We start from the raw sequence: 26,896 nt of genomic DNA, 5'->3' as shown, positions 1-26,896 counted from the left end.
TTCATTGTAAACAGGCCTTTATTTGGTGTCATCACGCGCTCCATGGAATATATCCTCCCAGCTCGTAAAGTGAACTGGTACCATTTATGACCACATCCAACTTTTGCAGAAAGAAAGTTCATATACGGCAGAGTCGGTGACTTGTGGTAATACATTCTGGAATTTCAGTCCCCGGGACTGCGTTTGGGATGAGCGGGGGGGGGGGGGGGGTCAGTATACAGTCACATGATTATTTGGCTGCTGGTGTCATCACAATAGAAGGAGAGGGGGGCGAGCCAGCTCAGACCATCCATCGTCAAAGTTCATTCTTCCTCCTGGGCACATTTGGTGTACCCGCCGACTCACTCTCAACAACGGGGATCGGGCAATTCACAGACCTCCCTCTATTTCATCAGATCAGATTCCAGGGGGTAGCTGGGGCAAGTCACAGGCCTCCCTTCATCTCATGCAGATTCCTAAATTCAGGGGGTAGCTGGTGAAATTCACAATCCCTTACAGTGGAGATCAGGCAATTCACAGGCCTTCCTCTGTCTCATACAACCAGATTCCTAAATTCAGGGGGTAGCTGGGGCTAGTCAAAGGTCCCCGTCTCACACAATCAACCTCCTGACATTAGAGGGTAGCTGGGTCTATTCAAAGGCCCACATCCATCTCATACAATCAACTCCCCAACAAAGGATGGCAGCTGGGGTAATTCACAGACCCCCCTCTACTTCATACAATGTTTCCCAACACTGGAGGGTAGTTGGGGCAAGTCACAGGTTTTCTTCCCTCCCATACAATCAGCTTCCTAGTTCCGGAGGGTAGCTGGGACAATTCACAGGTCTACCCCCTTGGACTGCTCTTGTATGGATTGTTCACTGCTTCCTTAGACAGGTCCTGAACATGCGGTTAGGATCATCAAGAAAAAATGGTGAATTCTGTTTAGGATCTTTCTTGAAAAAAAAATATGGCTTCCAGCCAACGAGTTTCGGGAGACAGGCCTGCCCCTTCAGGGCTTAAAAAAAACGAAAAACAAAATGGAGAGAATCACATCATCATGTGCTATAGTAGCTTGAGGTCAGGCTAAAATGGGCTGAAACCGTCATTGGGACCAGACCACACTGATTCAGAATCAGCCACTTCCCCTCACTGTGGTCAGATCTTCCATAACGCCCTGAGGAAGGGGGAAGTCTGTCTCCCGAAATGCAAAGGATGTATTCAATGTTTCTCCTTCAATAAACACCTTCAAATATCTCCAGCCGAGATGACCATTTTTACTAGACGCTCCTAACTATATACTTGGGGTTTATGTTTTTGATGAGCGATTCCTGTATCATGATCAAGTTTTTCCAGCTTTGGGAAGTGCCTACCGCGGTCTGCGTCTGAAGGTCATTTGAGTTGTTTCTGCTTTATCTTCTGCTCCCATGGACTGCTACAAGGCAACGCCTGGACTCTCCTGCTCCCCACCCTTCTATGGACTGGTAAAATTGAGGGCCACATTGTCAAGTTGCTCTCCTGAGATGAGCTAGCTGGGGCTGCATTTTGCCCAACGACTTCTCCTGTCATGAACTGATGGAGTTAGGGAGGTGGTCCAGCTACCCTCCTCTCTATTTAGATGGACTATTTGGATTGAGGGTCTAGATTGCCCAAGGGTCTCTCTCCTGACATGGAGTTAGGAGCCAAGTGGTCCAGCTTCCTTCTCTCCTTAGGCTATTTGTGCTGAGAGCCCAGATTGCCCAAAGGTCCCTCTCCTGACAGGGAGTTAGGGGTCAAGAGGTCCAGCTTTCCCCTTTGCCTAGATGGACTATTTAGGCTGAGGGCCCAGATTGACCCAAAAGTCCCTCTCCTGACATGGAGTTAGGGGTCAAGTGGTCCAGCTTCCCTGTCTCCTTAGATAGACTATTTAGGTTTAGGGCCCAGATTGCTACAAAGGTCTCTCTCATTACATGGAGTCAGGGGTCAAGTGGTCCAGCTTTCCCCTCTCCCTAGATGGACTATTTAGATTAAGGGCCCAATTACCCATGTCTCTCTGCTGACATAAGTCAGGGGTCAAGTGGTCCAGCTACCTCTCCTTAGATGGACTATTTAGGTTAAGGGCCCAGATTGCCCAAAGGTCCCTCTCCTGACATGGAGTCAGGGGCTAAGTGGTCCAGCTTTCCCCTCTCCTGGAATAGACTTATAGGGGTGGGGGCCCATATTGCCCAATGACCCCACTCCTGAACTGGAGTTGTAGGGTTTGGGGGCTCATGAAGTCAGAGGTCTGGGTGGTCTAAAGTCCTCCTCTCTTGAGATGGATTGATGGCATCAAGTGCTCAGATAGCCCATTAGTCCCTACCCTGAAATAGGAGTCGGAAGCCCAGGTGGTCCAACTGCCTCTTCTCCTGAGATGGACTATTTGGGTTGAGGGTCCAGATTGCCCAAAGGTCCCTCTCCTGAAATGGAGTCAGGGGTCAAGTGGTCCAGCTTTACCATCTGCTTAGATGGACTATTTGGGTTGAAGGCCCATATTGCCCAAAGATCCCGCTCTTGACAAGGAGTCAGTGGTCCAGCTTTCCCCTCTCCTGGAATAGACTGGTAGGGTTGGGAGCCCATGTTGCCCAAAGACTCCACTTCTGAAATGGACTTGTAGGGTTTGAGGGCTCAAGAAGTCAGAGGTCTAGGTGGTCTAAATGTCTCTTTTCTTGAGATGGACCAATGGCAATGAGGGCTCAGATAGCTCATTAGTCCCTCTTTTGAAATAGAAGTCAGGGGCCCAGGTGCTCCAGCTGCCCCCTCTCCTGAGATTGACTGGTGGGGTTGATGGCCCAAGTGGTCCAGTTACCCTCTCTTCTTTATGGACTAATAGAGAGATAGGCCCAATTGCCCTCTCTTCTAAGGCGGACTGATAGAGATGGACTTCTTCTGAGATGGACTTGTAGGATTGTGGCTTATGTTGCCAACTGGCCCCTGTCCTGCAATGTACTGATGGAATCAGTGGCCCAGCTGCCCTGAGATTGGATTGTTGGGGTTGAAGGCCCAAGTTGCCCAATGGTCCCTCTCCTTATATGGAGTCAGGGGCCCAGGTGGTCCAGCTGCCCCCTCTCCTGAGATGGACTAGTGGGAACAAGAGCCCAGGAGATCTAGTTGCCCGCTCTCCTGAGATGGATTGATAGGAAGATGGGCCCAGTTGCCCTCTCTACACACAGACCCCCAAGATCCAGAACCATCAAAACTCCTATGGTCACACTGCCTGGACCCGGGAATCTGACTCTGCGTCTGCTTTCTCTGCGGTCGATTCTTGCGATTGGCTCCTCTGGGCACAGTCAGGGTTATCGTGGATTTGACTTGTATCTTCCCCGTCCTCCTCCTCCCCCGTCACCTGGCAGAGGCACACTTCTATTCCTGAGTCCCCGGTCAGCCTCCTCTGTCTGTAATGTTCTTCCTCATCCTCTTCATCCACCTCTTCAATATCCCAGCAGTGGTGACCATCAAAGAAATCCACGGAGGAGGAGAAGGCTGTCTGCTTGTGAAGGCCTCGTTCCCTGCCACAAGCCCCCTCCTCCTCGGGACTGGCCTCCCAGCTCCCGCCTTCACTAGCCGAGCTGCCCAGGCTGGTCCTCGTCTCGTCAGTCACTTGGACGGAGAAGGAGCTGCTGCCGGACAGCATACAGCCAGAAGTGCAGGAGCAGCTGCTGGTGTGCTCGGAGCTGGGGGTGAGCGAGGGTGGGTCAGAGGGTGGGGGTGGAGGAGGCGATGAGGAGGGCAGACCCAGCTGGGTGAGGATGGAGCTGTATGGAGGAGGCGGGGTGGTGGGCCGGTATGCCACTTCCTCATAGGCTGGAAGTTTGAATGATGACAGCGCCCCTGCAGGAGAAGAAAATGCACAGTCACAGTTTACTGAATCCCAGACAGTCCCTTCCCTTCCTGGCAACCAATCAGCTTCTCCCTTCCATGGTCTAAAAGGCAGAATGGAACATGTAAGGGGGACACTGATTGGGTACAAGCAGGGAAAAGCAGTTCTTCATTCACCTTACAAGCACAAACCCCACCGCCACCTAAACCCCCCTCAGGCTAAGAAACAAAACATTGATCCCATACATGCCGCCTTTCCAAAATCTAGGGGGTGCGCAAGGACAGAAAGAGAAGCCACGCCCCCAGAGACTGACAGAAAGAGAAGCCACGCCCCCAGAGACTGACAGACAGCAGCTACGGGGACCTGACATTCCTCCACGCCTTTGTCCAGGCTCCCGGCCGCCACCTGTCCTCAAGACCCCGAATCTTCCCAACCTCACCCAGAATGTTGTGCACCACCACCTCAACAGGAAGGACTTTTCCCCGAGTGGAAACCTGACACCGTGCATTCCACGTGTGGAAACGGACTACTAAGCTAACTAGAAAAGTGTCTCAAAATCAAAGTCCCGGTTAGTCCGTAAAGCCCCGTACACCCACTCTGCATAACTCATTCAGAAAAGGGATCCCCAGAGCCCCACCCACCCGCTTGTAGACTTCTATATTGAAGGGGCACTGAAGCAAGAAATGGTCCATCGTCTCCTCCACCCCACCGCACTCCACTCTTGGACAACCACGGTTCTCCGCAGAGCGATGCTTCAGGTTGCCCTTCACATAGAGTCCGCCATGGAACGAGAGCCAGGCCAAATCCCGAAACTTTAGAGGGATTCTCTCCAGATTCATCAAACGCAGACCCTCCCTCATAACCGGGCCTGGGCAATCCCTCCCCCATAACCGGGCCTGGGCAACCCGTCCCTCATAACCGGGCCTGGGCAATCCCTCCCTCATAACAGGGCCTGGGCAACCCCTCCACCATAACCGGGCCTGGGCAATCCGTCCCTCATAACCGGGCCTGGGCAACCCGTCCCTCATAACCGGGCCTGGGCAACCCGTCCCTCATAACCGGGCCTGGGCAACCCGTCCCTCATAACCGGGCCTGGGCAACCCCTCCCTCATAACCGGGCCTGGGCAACCCCTCCACCATAACCGGGCCTGGGCAACCCCTCCACCATAACCGGGCCTGGGCAACCCCTCCCTCATAACCGGGCCTGGGCAACCCCTCCACCATAACCGGGCCTGGGCAACCCGTCCCTCATAACCGGGCCTGGGCAATCCCTCCCTCATAACAGGGCCTGGGCAACCCCTCCCTCATAACCGGGCCTGGGCAACCCGTCCCTCATAACCGGGCCTGGGCAACCCGTCCCTCATAACCGGGCCTGGGCAACCCGTCCCTCATAACCGGGCCTGGGCAACCCGTCCCTCATAACCGGGCCTGGGCAACCCGTCCCTCATAACCGGGCCTGGGCAACCCGTCCCTCATAACCGGGCCTGGGCAACCCGTCCCTCATAACCGGGCCTGGGCAACCCGTCCCTCATAACAGGGCCTGGGCAACCCGTCCCTCATAACCGGGCCTGGGCAACCCGTCCCTCATAACCGGGCCTGGGCAACCCGTCCCTCATAACCGGGCCTGGGCAACCCGTCCCTCATAACCGGGCCTGGGCAATCCCTCCCTCATAACCGGGCCTGGAAATGATCGGTCTAACAATGGAATGTTTGCCCCTCACACAGAAATGATCGGTCTAACAATGGAATGTTCGCCCCTCACACAGAAACGATCGGTCTAACAATGGAATGTTCGCCCCTCACACAGAAACGATCGGTCTAACAATGGAATGTTCGCCCCTCACACAGAAATGATCGGTCTAACAATGGAATGTTCGCCCCTCACACAGAAACGATCGGTCTAACAATGGAATGTTCGCCCCTCACACAGAAACGATCGGTCTAACAATGGAATGTTCGCCCCTCACACAGAAACGATCGGTCTAACAATGGAATGTTTGCCCCTCACACAGAAACGATCGGTCTAACAATGGAATGTTCGCCCCTCACACAGAAACGATCGGTCTAACAATGGAATGTTCGCCCCTCACACAGAAATGATCGGTCTAACAGTGGAATGTTCGCCCCTCACACAGAAATGATCGGTCTAACAATGGAATGTTCGCCCCTCACACAGAAACGATCGGTCTAACAATGGAATGTTCGCCCCTCACACAGAAATGATCGGTCTAACAATGGAATGTTCGGTGTAACACTGAGAGACAGAATACAACAACAAATTCAGCAGAAATGCGTCTAACAAATGATGACGGATCTGCATGTTCATGAGGGAAAGAAGGATTTGATCCCCTTCACAAAACATGACTTAGTACTTGGTGGCCAATCCCTTGGTGGCCATCACAGAGGTCAGACGTTTCCTGGAGTTGGCCCCCAGGTTCGCACACATCTCAGGAAGGATTTTGGCCCACTCCTCTTGGCAGATCCTCTCCAAGTCATTAAGGTTTGGTGGCTGACGTTTGACAACTCGAACTTTCAGCTCCCTCCACAGATTTTCCATCGGATGAAGGTGTGGAGACTGGCTAGGCCACTCCAGGACCTTAATGTGCTCCTTCTTGAGCCGCTCCTTTGTTGCCTTGGCCGTGTGTTTTGGGTCATTGTCATGCTGGAACACCCATCCACCACCCATTTTCAATGCCCTGGCTGAGGGAAGAAGGTTCTCCCCCAAGATTTGAGGGTACATTGCCCCATCCATCGTCCCTTTGATGCGGTGCAGTTTTCCTGTCCCCTTAGCAGAACCCCCCCCAAGCAGAATGTTTCCACCACCATGTTTCACAGTTGGGATGGTGTTCTTGGGGCCATAGGCAGCATTCCTCCTCCTCCAAACACGGCGAGTTGAGTTGATGCCAAAGAGCTGGATTTTGGTCTCCTCTGACCACAACACTTCCCACCAGTCCTCCTCGGCATCATTCAGATGTTCAGTGGCAGACTTCAGACGGGCCTGGACATGGGCTTTCTTGAGCAGAGGGACCGTGCGGGCACTGCAGGATTTCAGTCCTTGTCGGCGTAGTGTGTTACCAATTGTTTTCTTGGTGACTGTGGTCCCAGCTGCCTGGAGATCATTGACAAGATCCTCACGTGTAGTTCTGGGATGATTCCTCACTGTTCTCATGATCATTGACACCCCACGAGGGGAGATCTTGCATGGTGCACCAGACCTAGGGAGACTGACACTTGTTTTGTGTTTCTTCCATTTGTGAATGATTGCACCAACTGTTGTCACCTTCTCACCAAGCTGCTTGGCCATAGTTTGGTAGCCCAGTCCAGCCTTGTGTAGGTCTACCATCTTGTCCCTGACATCCTTGGACAGCTCTTTGGTCTTTCCCATGGTGGAGAGTTTGGAATCTGATGGTTTGATGGCTCCTGTGGACAGGTGTCTTTTATACAGGGAACACAATGAGATTAGCAGCACTCCCTTTAAGAGACTGCTTCTAATCTCAGCTTGTTACCTGTATGAGAGACACCTGGGAGCCAGAAATCCTGCTGAATGATAGGGGATCAAATCCTTCTTTCCCTCATGAACATGCAGATCCGTCATCATTTGTTAGACGCATTTCTGCTGAATTTGTTGTTGTATTCTGTCTCTCAGTGTTACACCGAACATTCCATTGTTAGACCGATCGTTTCTGTGTGAGGGGCGAACATTCCATTGTTAGACCGATCATTTCTGTGTGAGGGGCGAACATTCCATTGTTAGACCGATCATTTCTGTGTGAGGGGCGAACATTCCATCGTTAGACCGATCGTTTCTGTGTGAGGGGCGAACATTCCATCGTTAGACCGATCATTTCTGTGTGAGGGGCGAACATTCCATCGTTAGACCGATCATTTCTGTGTGAGGGGCGAACATTCCATTGTTAGACCGATCATTTCTGTGTGAGGGGTGAACATTCCATTGTTAGACCGATCATTTCTGTGTGAGGGGCGAACATTCCATTGTTAGACCGATCATTTCTGTGTGAGGGGCGAACATTCCATTGTTAGACCGATCATTTCTGTGTGAGGGGAGAACATTCCATTGTTAGACCGATCATTTCTGTGTGAGGGGCGAACATTCCATTGTTAGACCGATCGTTTCTGTGTGAGGGGCGAACATTCCATCGTTAGACCGATCATTTCTGTGTGAGGGGCGAACATTCAGCATCAGGGGGGGGCAAATACACATTTCCTGCATTGTATATAAATGTACAACCTGATGGAATAAAGCACTGTGTACCCCCCCCCCCCCTTCTTTCATGACCCCTCATCCTCCATCCAGACCCCTCATCCTCCATCCAGACCCCTCGCCCCCACCAGGTTAGGCATGGTACAGTGCGGGTATAGAGGACAGTGTATTATAATGGGAGGGGTGAATACTTCCCTGGATGGGGGGGTCAGCAGTGAGCTATGATTTGGGGATACTTACGTAGATCAAGCATGGACGGAGGGTAATGGCAGGCACGGTGGTAGGCGATCAGGTTTATCTCGCGCTGTCTTTGTTGGTGCTGCAGGCGCAGTTTGGCGCGGCGATGGCGATAGGCACAGCAACAACTGAGGAGAATCAGAACCGTCCAGAGGAGCCAAAACCCTGCGGGGAGGAGAGGGGCCACAATCCATAACACGGTTCCCATTACTTATATCATCATAATGAGTTGTTCTCGAACTGAGCTTCACGCTACCACCATAGAGATGCTACTACTTGCAGTCATGTGATTTCTCAGCCCCTCCCAGCTGTGACATCACAATAGCTGTGAGAACGTCCTACCCTGACCAGTCAGAGAAGACTCCGGCCTGGTCTGGGCTACTGGGACAGATATTATCATTTTTGGTTTACCTGGGAAACCCTTTTCTTGACCAGAGCCTTGTTCACCAACCTTACAACTGGACCTGAGCCCCGACTTCGACTCCAAACCTGGACCTGAGCCCCGACTTCGACTCCAAACCTGGACCTGAGCCCCGACTTCGACTCCAAACCTGGACCTGAGCCCCGACTTCGACTCCAAACCTGGACCTGAGCCCCGACTTCGACTCCAAACCTGGACCTGAGCCCCGACTTCGACTCCAAACCTGGACCTGAGCCCCGACTTCGACTCCAAACCTGGACCTGAGCTCCGAATTCGACTCCAAACCTGGACCTGAGCCCCGACTTCGACTCCAAACCTGGACCTGAGCCCCGACTTCGACTCCAAACCTGGACCTGAGCCCCGACTTCGACTCCAAACCTGGACCTGAGCCCCGACTTCGACTCCAAACCTGGACCTGAGCCCCGACTTCGACTCCAAACCTGGACCTGAGCCCCGACTTCGACTCCAAACCTGGACCTGAGCCCCGACTTCGACTCCAAACCTGGACCTGAGCCCCGACTTCGACTCCAAACCTGGACCTGAGCCCCGACTTCGACTCCAAACCTGGACCTGAGCTCCGACTTCGACTCCAAACCTGGACCTGAGCCTCGACTTCATCTCCAAACCTGGACCTGAGCCCCGACTTCATCTCCAAACCTGGACCTGAGCCCTGTTGCTGACCTCAGTCCCGACTTAGACTCCAAACCTGGACCTGAGCCCCGACTTCGACTCCAAACCTGGACCTGAGCCCCGACTTCGACTCCAAACCTGGACCTGAGCCCCGACTTCGACTCCAAACCTGGACCTGAGCCCCGACTTCATCTCCAAACCTGGACCTGAGCCCTGTCGCTGACCTCAGTCCCGACTTCGACTCCAAACCTGGACCTGAGCCCCGACTTCGACTCCAAACCTGGACCTGAGCCCCGACTTCGACTCCAAACCTGGACCTGAGCCCCGACTTCGACTCCAAACCTGGACCTGAGCTCCGACTTCGACTCCAAACCTGGACCTGAGCCTCGACTTCATCTCCAAACCTGGACCTGAGCCCCGACTTCATCTCCAAACCTGGACCTGAGCCCTGTTGCTGACCTCAGTCCCGACTTAGACTCCAAACCTGGACCTGAGCCCCGACTTCGACTCCAAACCTGGACCTGAGCCCCGACTTCGACTCCAAACCTGGACCTGAGCCCCGACTTCGACTCCAAACCTGGACCTGAGCCCCGACTTCATCTCCAAACCTGGACCTGAGCCCTGTCGCTGACCTCAGTCCCGACTTAGACTCCAAACCTGGACCTGAGCCCCGACTTCGACTCCAAACCTGGACCTGAGCCCCGACTTCGACTCCAAACCTGGACCTGAGCCCCGACTTCGACTCCAAACCTGGACCTGAGCTCCGACTTCGACTCCAAACCTGGACCTGAGCCCCGACTTCGACTCCAAACCTGGACCTGAGCCCCGACTTCGACTCCAAACCTGGACCTGAGCTCCGACTTCGACTCCAAACCTGGACCTGAGCCCCGACTTCGACTCCAAACCTGGACCTGAGCCTCGACTTCATCTCCAAACCTGGACCTGAGCCCCGACTTCATCTCCAAACCTGGACCTGAGCCCCGACTTCATCTCCAAACCTGAGCCGTCACTGACCTCAGTCCCGACTTAGACTCCAAACCTGGACCTGAGCCCCGACTTCATCTCCAAACCTGAGCCGTCACTGACCTCAGTCCCGACTCCAAAACTGGACCTGAGCCCCGACTTCGACTTCAAACCTGGACCTGAGACCTGTCACTGACCTCAGTCCCGACTCCAAAACTGGACCTGAGCCCCGACTTCGACTCCAAACCTGGACCTGAGCCCTGACAGAAAACTAAACCCTCTACCTGAGCCCCGACACTGAATTCACACCTGAGCCCCGACACTGAATTCACACCTGAGCCCCGACACTGAATGGAGGGGGATATCCTTCATTCTGCTAATAAACGGGAGTAAACAAATGCAGATTCTGGGTGGAGAGGTTTGGAAGAGGGAATCCCCAATGAGGTCATTGTGAGGTCACACTAATGGCAGATACTCACACCACAGCTCGTAGTAGTAGGTGCAGCAGCCAGTCTCCCCGCAGCAATGGCCGCTCTCACACACGTAGGGCTTATTGTTCACCCCTGGGCAGTGCTCCCGGGCCTGCGGAGAGGACAAATGGGTCATGTGATGGACAACAAATCACAGCCCCCACCCACATTTCAGAATCACCTTCTCCAGATACAGCACCCCCCATTCCACCACTGACCCTCCACCCAGAGCACCCACCTGTCCAACCTTGACCCTCTCCTTCCACCATTCCAACTGTGACCCTCCCCCTCCACCCAGAGCACCCAACATTCCAACCTTGACCCTCTCCTCCCATCCAAAGTACCCACCATTCCAACGCTGACACTCCCCCTCCATCCAAAGTACCCACCATTCCAGCACTGACACTCCCCCTCCACCCCAAGGCACCCACCATTCCAACCTTGACCCTACCCCTCCACCCAGAGCACCCAACATTCCAACCTTGACCCTCTCCTCCCATCCAAAGTACCCACCATTCCAACGCTGACACTCCCCCTCCATCCAAAGTACCCACCATTCCAGCACTGACACTCCCCCTCCACCCCAAGGCACCCACCATTCCAACCTTGACCCTACCCCTCCACCCAGAGAGCCCACCATTTTAAGACTGATTTTCCCCTTCTACCCAAAGCACCCATCATTCCAACACTGACCCTCTACCCAGAGCACCCACCATTCCAACCTTGATCCTCTCCTTCTACCCCAAGCACCCACCATTCCAACCAACGTACCCACCATTCCAACTTTGACCCCCCTTAACCCATATTACCCACTATTCCAACATTGACCCTCCCCCTTAACCCACATTACCCACTATTCCAACATTGACCCTCCCCCTTAACCCACATTACCCACTATTCCAACATTGACCCTCCCCCTTAACCCACATTACCCACCATTCCAACTTTGACCCTCCCACTTAACTCAGAGCACCCACCATTCCAACCATGACCCTCCCCCTCCACCCAGAGCACCCACCATTCAAACCATGACCCTCCACCCAGAGCACCCACCATTTTAAGACTGACCTTCCCCCTCCACACATAGTACCCACAATTCCAACCTTGACCCTACCCCTCCACGCAGAGCACCCACCATTCCAACCTTGACCCTACCCCTCCATGCAGAGCACCCATCATGCCAACCTTGACCCTACCCCTCCACGCAGAGCACCCACCATTCCAACCTTGACCCTACCCTTCCATGCAGAGCACCCATCATGCCAACCTTGACCCTACCCCTCCACGCAGAGCACCCACCATTCCAACCTTGACCCTACCCCTCCATGCAGAGCACCCACCATTCCAACCTTGACCCTACCCCTCCACGCAAAGCACCCACCATTTTAAGACTGACCCTCCCCCCTTAACCCAGACTACCCAAAATTCCAATGCTGACTTCCCCCTCCACCCAAAGCACCCACCATTCCATCCTGACCCCTGTTCCTCTAGTAGGTGCACCTCCAATGAATCCTGACCCCTCAGGCCACAGTACCCCAAACGTATTCCTCCCCCCCTCCTTCTGGCCCTATTCCACCCACCAATTCTATCCTGACCCCTCTTCTCTATTTCATCTTGACCTTTCCAACAAAAGCACCCCTCAATTCTGTTCACACCCCACCAGCCAGAGCACCCCCTCAATTCCACCCTCAACCCTCCAGGCATAGCACCTCTCATTTCCACCCTGACCCCTCTCTCTAGCCAAAGCACCCCCGATTTCATCCCCACTCCCCCCTCCAACCAGGGCTCCCTCAATTTCACCCTGACTCCTCCCTTGCCAACCAACACACCTCCAATTTTGTGCAGATTCTTCCAGCCAAACTGCTCCCTAATCCATCCCAACCCTTCCCTGTGAGAGCACCCCCAATTCCATCCTGCCCCCTCCAGCCTAACTACTCCCGATCCCATCCTGAATTCTCCAGCAACAGCACCCCCAATTCCATCCTGCCCCCTCCAGCCTAACTACTCCCGATCCCATCCTGAGTTCTCCAGCAACAGCACCCCCAATTCCATCCTGACTCCTTCAGCCCAACGACTCCCGATCCCATCCTGAATTCTCCAGCAACAGCACCCCCAATTCCATCCTGCCCCCTCCAGCCTAACTACTCCCAATCCCATCCTGAATTCTCCAGCAAGAGCACCCCCAATTCCATCCTGCCCCCTCCAGCCTAACTACTCCCGATCCCATCCTGAATTCTCCAGCAACAGCACCCCCAATTCCATCCTGCCCCCTCCAGCCTAACTACTCCCGATCCCATCCTGAGTTCTCCAGCAACAGCACCCCCAATTCCATCCTGACTCCTTCAGCCCAACGACTCCCGATCCCATCCTGAATTCTCCAGCAACAGCACCCCCAATTCCATCCTGCCCCCTCCAGCCTAACTACTCCCAATCCCATCCTGAATTCTCCAGCAAGAGCACCCCCAATTCCATCCTGCCCCCTCCAGCCTAACTACTCCCGATCCCATCCTGAATTCTCCAGCAACAGCACCCCCAATTCCATCCTGACTCCTTCAGCCCAACGACTCCCGATCCCATCCTGAATTCTCCAGCAACAGCACCCCCAATTCCATCCTGACTCCTTCAGCCCAACGACTCCCGATCCCATCCTGAATTCTCCAGCAACAGCACCCCCAATTCCATCCTGCCCCCTCCAGCCTAACTACTCCCAATCCCATCCTGAATTCTCCAGCAAGAGCACCCCCAATTCCATCCTGCCCCCTCCAGCCTAACTACTCCCGATCCCATCCTGAATTCTCCAGCAACAGCACCCCCAATTCCATCCTGACTCCTTCAGCCATACTAACCCATCCCGACCTCTCCCTCTCCCACCATAGCACCCCTCAATCCCATCCTGCCGCCTCCAACAACCCCACACCCAGCTATTACACACAATTCCTGCTCTCTACCCGCTGCAGTGAGGAGGGCCCCCCCAGATATAATACTTTCCTGACCCCGATGCAGGTCATTGTGTCAGGTGAATGAATTCTCCATCACTGATCCCCAATAACTGCACCATTGACCTCGGAGGAAGGAGTACTGAGGGCCCCCCAAATCTTCTCTGTAGGAACGGTAACCTCATATACTCGATGTCGGCTCTCCGCCCGAGTATTGTACGGCTCCCCCCAGTACTGCCTCGGGACTGATCACATGACAGAATGGAAGGTTCAGGGCTCTACTGGCAGACCATGGATGGGACCCTCCAGGGGACTCACCGTGTCACTGGGGCGGATGGGCGGCAGCAGATGTTCAGCAGCGAGCATGTGAGCGTCATACAGTCCCGGCACGGCCATGTCTGAGTGGTGTCACTGACAAAGGAACAGACACTCTACGCAGAAAGTTACCTGCCTGTGTGTGTACTGTAAACACAAAGTAACATTCTCCACCCAACAATCCGAGATACAGCCAGTGCTGACTGACCCAACAACATCACCACCCACAATGGAATCTGTCCGAACTGGAACCATCACCACCCACAATGGAATCTGTCCGAACTGGAACCATCACCAGCCACTATGGGGTCTGTCCGAACTGGAACCATCACCAGCCACAATGGGATCTGTCCGAACTGGAACCATCACCACCCACAATGGGATCTGTCCAAGCTGGAACCATCACCAGCCACTATGGGATCTGTCCAAGCTGGAACCATCACCACCCACAATCAGATCTGTCCAAGCTGGAACCATCACCACCCACAATGGGATCTGTCTGAGCTGGAACCATCACCACCCACAATGGGATCTGTCCAAGCTGGAACCATCACCACCCACAATGGGATCTGTCCGAACTGGAACCATCACCAGCCACTATGGGGTCTGTCTGAGCTGGAACCATCACCACCCACAATGGGATCTGTCCAAGCTGGAACCATCACCACCCACAATGGGATCTGTCCAAGCTGGAACCATCACCACCCACAATGGGATCTGTCCGAACTGGAACCATCACCAGCCACTATGGGGTCTGTCTGAGCTGGAACCATCACCAGCCACTATGGGGTCTGTCTGAGCTGGAACCATCACCAGCCACTATGGGGTCTGTCCGAGCTGGAACCATCACCACCCACAATGGGATCTGTCCGAACTGGAACCATCACCAGCCACTATGGGGTCTGTCCGAGCTGGAACCATCACCACCCACAATGGGATCTGTCCGAGCTGGAACCATCACCACCCACAATCAGATCTGTCCAAGCTGGAACCATCACCACCCACAATCAGATCTGTCCGAGCTGGAACCATCACCACCCACAATGGGATCTGTCTGAGCTGGAACCATCACCAGCCACTATGGGGTCTGTCTGAGCTGGAACCATCACCACCCACAATGGGATCTGTCCAAGCTGGAACCATCACCACCCACAATGGGATCTGTCCAAGCTGGAACCATCACCACCCACAATGGGATCTGTCCAAACTGGAACCATCACCACCCACAATCAGATCTGTCCAAGCTGGAACCATCACCAGCCACAATGGGATCTGTCTGAGCTGGAACCATCACCAGCCACAATGGGGTCTGTCCGAGCTGGAACCATCACCAGCCACAATGGGATCTGTCTGAGCTGGAACCATCACCACCCACAATGGGATCTGTCCAAGCTGGAACCATCACCAGCCACTATGGGGTCTGTCTGAGCTGGAACCATCACCACCCACAATGGGGTCTGTCTGAGCTGGAACCATCACCACCCACAATGGGATCTGTCCAAACTGGAACCATCACCACCCACAATGGGATCTGTCCAAACTGGAACCATCACCAGCCACTATGGGGTCTGTCCAAGCTGGAACCATCACCACCCACAATGGAATCTGTCCAAGCTGGAACCATCACCACCCACAATGGAATCTGTCCAAGCTGGAACCATCACCACCCACAATGGGATCTGTCCAAACTGGAACCATCACCACCCACAATGGGATCTGTCCAAACTGGAACCATCACCACCCACAATGGGATCTGTCCAAGCTGGAACCATCACCAGCCACTATGGGGTCTGTCTGAGCTGGAACCATCACCACCCACAATGGGGTCTGTCTGAGCTGGAACCATCACCACCCACAATGGGATCTGTCCAAACTGGAACCATCACCACCCACAATGGGATCTGTCCAAACTGGAACCATCACCACCCACAATGGGATCTGTCCAAACTGGAACCATCACCACCCACAATGGGATCTGTCCAAGCTGGAACCATCACCACCCACAATGGGATCTGTCCAAGCTGGAACCATCACCACCCACAATGGGATCTGTCCAAACTGGAACCATCACCACCCACAATGGGATCTGTCCAAACTGGAACCATCACCAGCCACTATGGGGTCTGTCCAAGCTGGAACCATCACCACCCACAATGGAATCTGTCCAAGCTGGAACCATCACCACCCACAATGGAATCTGTCCAAGCTGGAACCATCACCACCCACAATGGGATCTGTCCAAACTGGAACCATCACCACCCACAATGGGATCTGTCCAAACTGGAACCATCACCACCCACAATGGGATCTGTCCAAACTGGAACCATCACCACCCACAATGGGATCTGTCCGAACTGGAACCATCACCACCTACAATGGGATCTGTCCAAGCTGGAAGCATCACCACCCACAATGGGATCTGTCCAAACTGGAACCATCACCAGCCACTATGGGGTCTGTCTGAGCTGGAACCGTCACCACCCACAATGGGATCTGTCCAAGCTGGAACCATCACCACCCACAATGGAATCTGTCCAAACTGGAACCATCACCACCCACAATGGGATCTGTCCAAACTGGAACCATCACCAGCCACTATGGGGTCTGTCCAAACTGGAACCATCACCACCCACAATGGGATCTGTCCAAGCTGGAACCATCACCACCCACAATGGAATCTGTCCAAGCTGGAACCATCACCACCCACAATGGGATCTGTCCAAGCTGGAACCATCACCACCCACAATGGGATCTGTCCAAGCTGGAACCATCACCACCCACAATGGGATCTGTCCAAGCTGGAACCATCACCACCCACAATGGGATCTGTCCAAGCTGGAACCATCACCACCCAATATGAGGTCTGTCCAAGCTGGAACCATCACCCCTGACACCAAAGTGGAACTATCATCACCCACAATGCAATCTGTCCAAATCAGAACCATTACCACCCACAATGAGATCTCTCAGAGCCGCAGCCATCGCCCTCCACAACGTCTCCTTTCAGGGATCCACGATACTCCTTTCTCCCTGCTAGTTTGAGGTCATGTCCTCGTGTTGGTGTTACCTTCATACTGAACCCCGCCCTCCTAGTCCTACTCACCCACCTTCATGGATTGAAAGGTTTCAGTCATGTCCAACCTTTCCCTCCTCTCCTCCAGACTGGAAATATAAAGTCCCTGAAGTCTCTCCAGATATTTTATCCCCCCGACCTTCCACCAGTTTTGTTACCCGTCTCTGGACTCGTCCCACCTTATCAACATCTTTACGTAAGTGATGTCCCCAGAACTGGACCCGGTATTCAAAGCGAGGTCTATATAGAGGAATCAGGACCTCCTTCCTCCTGCCGGTGACCCCTCTAGTGATCGGATCTATATAGAGGAATCAGGACCTCCTTCCTCCTGCCGGTGACCCCTCTAGTGATAGGATCTATATAGAGGAATCGGGACCTCCTTCCTCCTGCCGGTGACACCTCTAGTGATAGGATCTATATAGAGGAATCAGGACCTCCTGCCGGTGACCCCTCTAGTGATAGATCTATATAGAGGAATCGGGACCTCCTTCCTCCTGCCGGTGACCCCTCTAGTGACAGGATCTATATAGAGGAATCGGGACCTCCTTCCTCCTGCCGGTGACCCCTCTAGTGACAGGATCTATATAGAGGAATCGGGACCTCCTTCCTCCTGCCGGTGACCCCTCTAGTGATAGGATCTATATAGAGGAATCGGGACCTCCTTCCTCCTGCCGGTGACCCCTCTAGTGATAGATCTATATAGAGGAATCGGGACCTCCTTCCTCCTGCCGGTGACCCCTCTAGTGATAGGATCTATATAGAGGAATCGGGACCTCCTTCCTCCTGCCGGTGACCCCTCTAGTGATAGATCTATATAGAGGAATCGGGACCTCCTTCCTCCTGCCGGTGACCCCTCTAGTGATAGGATCTATATAGAGGAATCGGGACCTCCTTCCTCCTGCCGGTGACCCCTCTAGTGATAGGATCTATATAGAGGAATCGGGACCTCCTTCCTCCCGCCAGTGACCCCTCTAGTGATAGGATCTATATAGAGGAATCGGGACCTCCTTCCTCCCGCCGGTGACCCCTCTAGTGATAGGATCTATATAGAGGAATCGGGACCTCCTTCCTCCTGCCGGTGACCCCTCTAGTGATAGGATCTATATAGAGGAATCGGGACCTCCTTCCTCCTGCCGGTGACCCCTCTAGTGATAGATCTATATAGAGGAATCGGGACCTCCTTCCTCCTGCCGGTGACCCCTCTAGTGATAGTATCTATATAGAGGAATCGGGACCTCCTTCCTCCTGCCGGTGACCCCTCTAGTGATAGATCTATATAGAGGAATCGGGACCTCCTTCCTCCTGCCGGTGACCCCTCTAGTGATAGATCTATATAGAGGAATCGGGACCTCCTTCCTCCTGCCGGTGACCCCTCTAGTGATAGGATCTATATAGAGGAATCGGGACCTCCTTCCTCCTGCCGGTGACCCCTCTAGTGATAGGATCTATATAGAGGAATCGGGACCTCCTTCCTCCTGCCGGTGACCCCTCTAGTGATAGATCTATATAGAGGAATCGGGACCTCCTGCCGGTGACCCCTCTAGTGATAGGATCTATATAGAGGAATCGGGACCTCCTTCCTCCTGCCGGTGACCCCTCTAGTGATAGGATCTATATAGAGGAATCGGGACCTCCTTCCTCCTGCCGGTGACCCCTCTAGTGATAGGATCTATATAGAGGAATCGGGACCTCCTTCCTCCTGCCGGTGACCCCTCTAGTGATAGGATCTATATAGAGGAATCGGGACCTCCTTCCTCCTGCCGGTGACCCCTCTAGTGATAGGATCTATATAGAGGAATCGGGACCTCCTTCCTCCTGCCGGTGACCCCTCTAGTGATAGGATCTATACAGAGGAATCGGGACCTCCTTCCTCCTGCCGGTGACCCCTCTAGTGATAGGATCTATATAGAGGAATCGGGACCTCCTTCCTCCTGCCGGTGACCCCTCTAGTGATAGATCTATATAGAGGAATCGGGACCTCCTTCCTCCTGCCGGTGACCCCTCTAGTGATAGATCTATATAGAGGAATCGGGACCTCCTTCCTCCTGCCGGTGACCCCTCTAGTGATAGATCTATATAGAGGAATCAGGACCTCCTTCCTCCTGCCGGTGACCCCTCTAGTGATAGGATCTATATAGAGGAATCAGGACCTCCTTCCTCCTGCCGGTGACCCCTCTAGTGACAGGATCTATATAGAGGAAACAGGACCTCCTTCCTCCTGCCGGTGACCCCTCTAGTGACAGGATCTATATAGAGGAATCGGGACCTCCTTCCTCCTGCCGGTGACCCCTCTAGTGATAGGATCTATATAGAGGAATCGGGACCTCCTTCCTCCTGCCGGTGACCCCTCTAGTGATAGGATCTATATAGAGGAATCAGGACCTGCTTCCTCCCCCCGGTGACCCCTCTAGTGATAGGATCTATATAGAGGAATCAGGACCTGCTTCCTCCCCCCGGTGACCCCTCTAGTGATAGGATCTATATAGAGGAATCAGGACCTCCTTCCTCCCGCCGGTGACCCCTCTAGTAATAGGATCTGTATAGAGGAATCGGGACCTCCTTCCTCCTGCCGGTGACCCCTCTAGTGATAGGATCTATATAGAGGAATCGGGACCTCCTTCCTCCTGCCGGTGACCCCTCTAGTGATAGGATCTATATAGAGGAATCGGGACCTCCTTCCTCCTGCCGGTGACCCCTCTAGTGATAGATCTATATAGAGGAATCGGGACCTCCTTCCTCCTGCCGGTGACCCCTCTAGTGATAGATCTATATAGAGGAATCAGGACCTCCTTCCTCCTGCCGGTGACCCCTCTAGTGACAGGATCTATATAGAGGAATCGGGACCTCCTTCCTCCTGCCGGTGACCCCTCTAGTGATAGATCTATATAGAGGAATCGGGACCTCCTTCCTCCCCCCGGTGACCCCTCTAGTGATAGGATCTATATAGAGGATTCAGGACCTCCTTCCTCCTGCCGGTGACCCCTCTAGTGATAGATCTATATAGAGGAATCGGGACCTCCTTCCTCCTGCCGGTGACCCCTCTAGTGATAGATCTATATAGAGGAATCAGGACCTCCTTCCTCCTGCCGGTGACCCCTCTAGTGATAGATCTATATAGAGGAATCGGGACCTCCTTCCACCTGCCGGTGACCCCTCTAGTGATAGATGTATATAGAGGAATCAGGACCTCCTTCCTCCTGCCGGTGACCCCTCTAGTGATAGATCTATATAGAGGAATCGGGACCTCCTTCCTCCTGCCGGTGACCCCTCTAGTGATAGATCTATATAGAGGAATCAGGACCTCCTTCCTCCTGCCGGTGACCCCTCTAGTGACAGGATCTATATAGAGGAATCGGGACCTCCTTCCTCCTGCCGGTGACCCCTCTAGTGATAGATCTATATAGAGGAATCGGGACCTCCTTCCTCCCCCCGGTGACCCCTCTAGTGATAGGATCTATATAGAGGATTCAGGACCTCCTTCCTCCTGCCGGTGACCCCTCTAGTGATAGATCTATATAGAGGAATCAGGACCTCCTTCCTCCTGCCGGTGACCCCTCTAGTGATAGATCTATATAGAGGAATCAGGACCTCCTTCCTCCTGCCGGTGACCCCTCTAGTGATAGATCTATATAGAGGAATCAGGACCTCCTTCCTCCTGCCGGTGACCCCTCTAGTGATAGATGTATATAGAGGAATCGGGACATCCTTCCTCCTGCCGGTGACCCCTCTAGTGATAGATGTATATAGAGGAATCAGGACCTCCTTCCTCCTGCCCGTGACCCCTCTAGTGATAGGATCTATATAGAGGAATCGGGACCTCCTTCCTCCTGCCCGTGACCCCTCTAGTGATAGGATCTATATAGAGGAATCAGGACCTCCTTCCTCCTGCCGGTGACCCCTCTAGTGATAGGATCTATATAGAGGAATCAGGACCTCCTTCCTCCTGCCGGTGACCCCTCTAGTGATGGGATCTATATAGAGGAATCGGGACCTCCTTCCTGCTGCCGGTGACCCCTCTAGTGATAGGATCTATATAGAGGAATCAGGACCTCCTTCCTCCCCCCGGGGACCCCTCTAGTGATAGGATCTATATAGAGGAATCAGGACCTCCTTCCTCCTGCCGGTGACCCCTCTAGTGATATAAAGATCTATATAGAGGAATCAGGACCTCCTTCCTCCTGCCGGTGACCCCTCTAGTGATATATAGATCTATATAGAGGGATCAGGACCTCCTTCCTCCTGCCGGTGACCCCGCTAGTGATAGGATCTATATAGAGGAATCAGGACCTCCTTCCTCCTGCCGGTGACCCCTCTAGTGATAGATCTATATAGAGGAATCAGGACCTCCTTCCACCTGCCGGTGACCCCTCTAGTGATAGGATCTATATAGAGGAATCAGGACCTCCTTCCTCCTGCCGGTGACCCCTCTAGTGATAGATCTATATAGAGGAATCAGGACCTCCTTCCTCCTGCCCGTGACCCCTCTAGTGATAGGATCTATATAGAGGAATCAGGACCTCCTTCCTCCTGCCGGTGACCCCTCTAGTGATAGATCTATATAGAGGAATCAGGACCTCCTTCCTCCTGCCGGTGACCCCTCTAGTGATGGGATCTATATAGAGGAATCAGGACCTCCTTCCTCCTGCCGGTGACCCCTCTAGTGATAGGATCTGTATAGAGGAATCGGGACCTCCTTCCTCCTGCCGGTGACCCCTCTAGTGATATAAAGATCTGTATAGAGGAATCAGGACCTCCTTCCTCCTGCCGGTGACCCCTCTAGTGATAGGATCTATATGGAGGAATCAGGACCTCCTTCCTCCTGCCGGTGACCCCTCTAGTGATAGGATCTGTATAGAGGAATCAGGACCTCCTCCCTCCTGCCGGTGACCCCTCTAGTGATAGATCTATATAGAGGAATCGGGACCTCCTTCCTCCTGCCGGTGACCCCTCTAGTGATAGGATCTATATAGAGGAATCGGGACCTCCTTCCTCCCCCCGGTGACCCCTCTAGTGATAGGATCTATATAGAGGAATCGGGACCTCCTTCCTCCCCCCGGTGACCCCTCTAGTGATAGGATCTATATAGAGGAATCGGGACCTCCTTCCTCCTGCCGGTGACCCCTCTAGTGATAGGATCTATATAGAGGAATCGGGACCTCCTTCCTCCCGCCGGTGACCCCTCTAGTGACAGGATCTATATAGAGGAATCGGGACCTCCTTCCTCCCGCCGGTGACCCCTCTAGTGACAGGATCTATATAGAGGAATCGGGACCTCCTTCCTCCCGCCGGTGACCCCTCTAGTGACAGGATCTATATAGAGGAATCGGGACCTCCTTCCTCCCGCCGGTGACCCCTCTAGTGATAGGATCTATATAGAGGAATCGGGACCTCCTTCCTCCCGCCGGTGACCCCTCTAGTGATAGGATCTATATAGAGGAATCAGGACCTCCTTCCTCCTGCCGGTGACCCCTCTAGTGACAGGATCTATATAGAGGAAACAGGACCTCCTTCCTCCTGCCGGTGACCCCTCTAGTGACAGGATCTATATAGAGGAATCGGGACCTCCTTCCTCCTGCCGGTGACCCCTCTAGTGATAGATAGATCTATATAGAGGAATCAGGACCTCCTTCCTCCCGCCGGTGACCCCTCTAGTGACAGGATCTATATAGAGGAATCGGGACCTCCTTCCTCCCGCCGGTGACCCCTCTAGTGACAGGATCTATATAGAGGAATCGGGACCTCCTTCCTCCCGCCGGTGACCCCTCTAGTGACAGGATCTATATAGAGGAATCGGGACCTCCTTCCTCCCGCCGGTGACCCCTCTAGTGATAGGATCTATATAGAGGAATCGGGACCTCCTTCCTCCCGCCGGTGACCCCTCTAGTGATAGGATCTATATAGAGGAATCAGGACCTCCTTCCTCCCGCCGGTGACCCCTCTAGTGACAGGATCTATATAGAGGAAACAGGACCTCCTTCCTCCTGCCGGTGACCCCTCTAGTGACAGGATCTATATAGAGGAATCGGGACCTCCTTCCTCCTGCCGGTGACCCCTCTAGTGATAGGATCTATATAGAGGAATCAGGACCTCCTTCCTCCTGCCGGTGAGCATTCTAGTGATAGGATCTATATAGAGGAATCGGGACCTCCTTCCTCCTGCCGGTGACCCCTCTAGTGATAGATCTATATAGAGGAATCAGGACCTCCTTCCTCCTGCCGGTGACCCCTCTAGTGATGGGATCTATATAGAGGAATCAGGACCTCCTTCCTCCCGCCGGTGACCCCTCTAGTGATAGGATCTGTATAGAGGAATCGGGACCTCCTTCCTCCTGCCGGTGACCCCTCTAGTGATAGGATCTATATAGAGGAATCAGGACCTCCTTCCTCCTGCCGGTGACCCCTCTAGTGATAGGATCTATATAGAGGAATCAGGACCTCCTTCCTCCTGCCGGGGACCCCTCTAGTGATAGGATCTATATAGAGGAATCAGGACCTCCTTCCTCCTGCCGGTGACCCCTCTAGTGATAGGATCTATATAGAGGAATCAGGACCTCCTTCCTCCTGCCGGTGACCCCTCTAGTGATAGATCTATATAGAGGAATCGGGACCTCCTTCCTCCTGCCGGTGACCCCTCTAGTGATAGATCTATATAGAGGAATCGGGACCTCCTTCCTCCTGCCGGTGACCCCTCTAGTGATAGGATCTATATAGAGGAATCGGGACCTCCTTCCTCCTGCCGGTGACCCCTCTAGTAATATAAAGATCTATATAGAGGAATCGGGACCTCCTTCCTCCTGCCGGTGACCCCTCTAGTGATAGGATCTATATAGAGGAATCAGGACCTCCTTCCTCCCGCCGGTGACCCCTCTAGTGATAGGATCTATATAGAGGAATCAGGACCTCCTTCCTCCTGCCGGTGACCCCTCTAGTGATAGGATCTATATAGAGGAATCAGGACCTCCTTCCTCCTGCCGGTGACCCCTCTAGTGATATATAGATCTATATAGAGGAATCAGGACCTCCTTCCTCCTGCTGGTGACCCCTCTAGTGATAGGATCTATATAGAGGAATCAGGACCTCCTTCCTCCTGCCGGTGACCCCTCTAGTGATAGGATCTATATAGAGGAATCAGGACCTCCTTCCTCCTGCTGGTGACCCCTCTAGTGATAGGATCTATATAGAGGAATCAGGACCTCCTTCCTCCTGCCGGTGACCCCTCTAGTGATAGGATCTATATAGAGGAATCAGGACCTCCTTCCTCCTGCCGGGGACCCCTCTAGTGATAGGATCTATATAGAGGAATCAGGACCTCCTTCCTCCTGCCGGTGACCCCTCTAGTGATAGGATCTATATAGAGGAATCAGGACCTCCTTCCTCCTGCCGGTGACCCCTCTAGTGATATATAGATCTATATAGAGGAATCAGGACCTCCGTCCTCCTGCCGGTGACCCCTCTAGTGATAGATCTATATAGAGGAATCAGGACCTCCTTCCTCCTGCCGGTGACCCCTCTAGTGATAGGATCTATATAGAGGAATCCGGACCTCCTTCCTCCTGCCGGTGACCCCTCTAGTGATAGATCTATATAGAGGAATCGGGACCTCCTTCCTCCTGCCGGTGACCCCTCTAGTGATAGATCTATATAGAGGAATCAGGACCTCCTTCCTCCTGCCGGTGACCCCTCTAGTGATAGGATCTATATAGAGGAATCAGGACCTCCTTCCTCCTGCCGGTGACCCCTCTAGTGATATATAGATCTATATAGAGGAATCGGGACCTCCTTCCTCCTGCCGGTGACCCCTCTAGTGATAGGATCTATATAGAGGAATCAGGACCTCCTTCCTCCTGCCGGTGACCCCTCTAGTGATAGATCTATATAGAGGAATCAGGACCTCCTTCCTCCCGCCGGTGACCCCTCTAGTGATGGGATCTATATAGAGGAATCGGGACCTCCTTCCTCCTGCCGGTGACCCCTCTAGTGATAGGATCTATATAGAGGAATCAGGACCTCCTTCCTCCCGCCGGTGACCCCTCTAGTGATGTACAGAACTATGTAGCAGAATCGGGACCGCAGATTATAAGGTAGCATTCTAGGGACGGGAGGGGGAGGGGCTTGTGGGTAAAGTGTCAGTTCTTGAGATCAGGGGAGGGGCCTAAGGATGAAGAGTCTGCTCGTGGGGTCAGAGGGAGGGGGATTGTGGGTAAAATGTCAGTTGATGGGGTTAGGGGGAGGAGTTTGTGGGTGAAGTGTCAGCTCCTTGGGTTTTAGTGTGAGGCCATGTGGATGTTCATGGCCCCACCGCAGACATTGCAGCATGTATGGGGTTCAAATCAAATGAAAGCCCGCCATACCGCAGTCATGCTGAAGATGGCGCTGATATCTCTCCAATTACTGGACTAACAGACTGGAGACTGGTACTGCACACTAGGTGGCGCCATCTAACACGTCATTTAGCCAGTCCTCAACATGTTTCACAGTCCTTCTGCTTCTTCGGGAGATTTTCAGAGAGGAAGACGTCTACTAGAACACAAATGCAACATAGTACACGTATGACGCATGTACATGCAACCAACATATCAGGAGACATCTCATGGTGGGAGTGGTCTCAGGTAGGGTGTGGCCTCGGATGTGTACTGTGGTTCCAGCAAAGGGGTGTTACCTTTAAGATGGAGGGAGTGGCGTCAGTTGGGGGTGTGGCATATGGGCTAGAAGGCGTGGTCTTCGTTAGGTGGCATTTTGGAGTGGTAGGCGTGGTCTCATGAGGGCTGAGATTTGGGCGGGGTTGTGGCGGGCGTGGCTCCAGTTAGCGAAGTGCCGAACTAGCTGGAGGGGCGTGGTATCTGTCAGTGGGTGTGTTCTGTGAGTGGGTGGGCGTGGTCTCGCCGGGATTCCGCCGTCCGGGCCCCCGTGTTTCCGCCCCCACTCACCGGGTGTGCTCCCCTCCTCTCCCACAGGCCGGCGCTGTTCCCGGCCTCCTCCATGCGGTCACAATGGGTGTCGGGCTCCCCTCTCCCGGCTCTCCGGCTCCAGCGCCGCCATCTTATTCCGCCCGGCAGCCGCTCGCATAGCAACAATGCTGACTCCGCCCATCCGCCTCCCTCCGCCAATCAATGCTTCCCAATGGAGGACGCGAGCTCCGATTGCTCGAAAAATATCCACCAATAGAGGACATAGGCGGAGCCGGGGCTCAAAGTGACAGCTTCTGCAGCCAATCACACACCAGAGTGCCGCCTTCTCGGCGGAGTTTTTAGATGGAATGCCGGACAGTCCAATCAAAGCGAGCGCCGGCCTTCTTCCGGTACCTACTTATTGCGGTGATTGGAGGGGGAAAGGTGCCCCGCCCTCCGCATAGCCAGCTCTATGAGGTGACACCGGAAGTGTACATATATGAGCGGGGTCACACAGAGAGATCACTATGTAGAGGGAGTGTCCTATTCAGACCACGCCCCTTTGTCTCTGGTGACCACACCTGTTCCTGTGATTGGTGGGATCTGTACTCTCTATATACATCCTATATACGGGTCCTGCCAGCCGTGTTCTCTGTTCTGTACAGAAGAGACTGAGGGGAGGCCGTCCCCGTATCCGGAATAGTATGGTGGGGCTCCTCCCCCGCACAGTGCCGTCCCCGTATCTGGAATAGTATGGTGGGGCTCCTCCCCCGCACAGTGCCGTCCCCGTATCCGGAATAGTATGGTGGGGCTCCTCCCCCGCACAGTGCCATCCCCGTATCCGGAATAGTAAGGTGGGGCTCCTCCCCCGCACAGTGCCGTCCTCCGTGTCCCCAATAGTAAGGTGGGGCTCCTCCCCCGCACTGTG

The 26,896-nt window shown here is 53.8% G+C and overlaps 1 protein-coding gene across 1 annotated transcript; it reads right to left on the bottom strand.

The window, feature by feature from the left end:
* Window positions 1-26,175, bottom strand: WBP1 (WW domain binding protein 1). Its single transcript, XM_089666978.1, has 4 exons — window positions 26,008-26,175; window positions 10,767-10,869; window positions 8,277-8,438; window positions 1-3,825 (listed from the first exon to the last, which is right to left on the bottom strand). The coding sequence occupies exons 1-4, from the start codon at window positions 26,059-26,061 to the stop codon at window positions 3,203-3,205; spliced, it is 942 nt and encodes a 313-aa protein (XP_089523104.1). The 5' UTR covers window positions 26,062-26,175; the 3' UTR covers window positions 1-3,202.
* Between the last annotated feature and the right edge of the window lie 721 nt (window positions 26,176-26,896).

Source organism: Staurois parvus, unplaced genomic scaffold (genome assembly GCF_062004578.1).
Source record: "Staurois parvus isolate SC_StPar_1 unplaced genomic scaffold, SC_StPar_1.0 ptg002948l, whole genome shotgun sequence".
NCBI classification, from domain to species: domain Eukaryota; kingdom Metazoa; phylum Chordata; class Amphibia; order Anura; family Ranidae; genus Staurois; species Staurois parvus.
The sequence above is the reverse complement of the archived record's forward strand: the minus strand, read 5'-3'. Positions and strand labels throughout refer to the sequence as shown.

What these genes read in the sequence shown, in the direction of transcription:
- WBP1 (XM_089666978.1), bottom strand. Translation starts at nt 26,061, where the DNA reads ATGGAGGAGGCCGGGAACAGCGCCGGCCTGTGGGAGAGGAGGGGAGCA. An exon ending in AGAGGAGGGGAGCACACCCG is followed by an intron (nt 10,870 to 26,007) that starts GTGAGTGGGGGC and finishes TCCTCTCCGCAG; the next exon opens with GCCCGGGAGCACTGCCCAGG. An exon ending in CTACTACTACGAGCTGTGGT is followed by an intron (nt 8,439 to 10,766) that starts GTGAGTATCTGC and finishes TCCTCCCCGCAG; the next exon opens with GGTTTTGGCTCCTCTGGACG.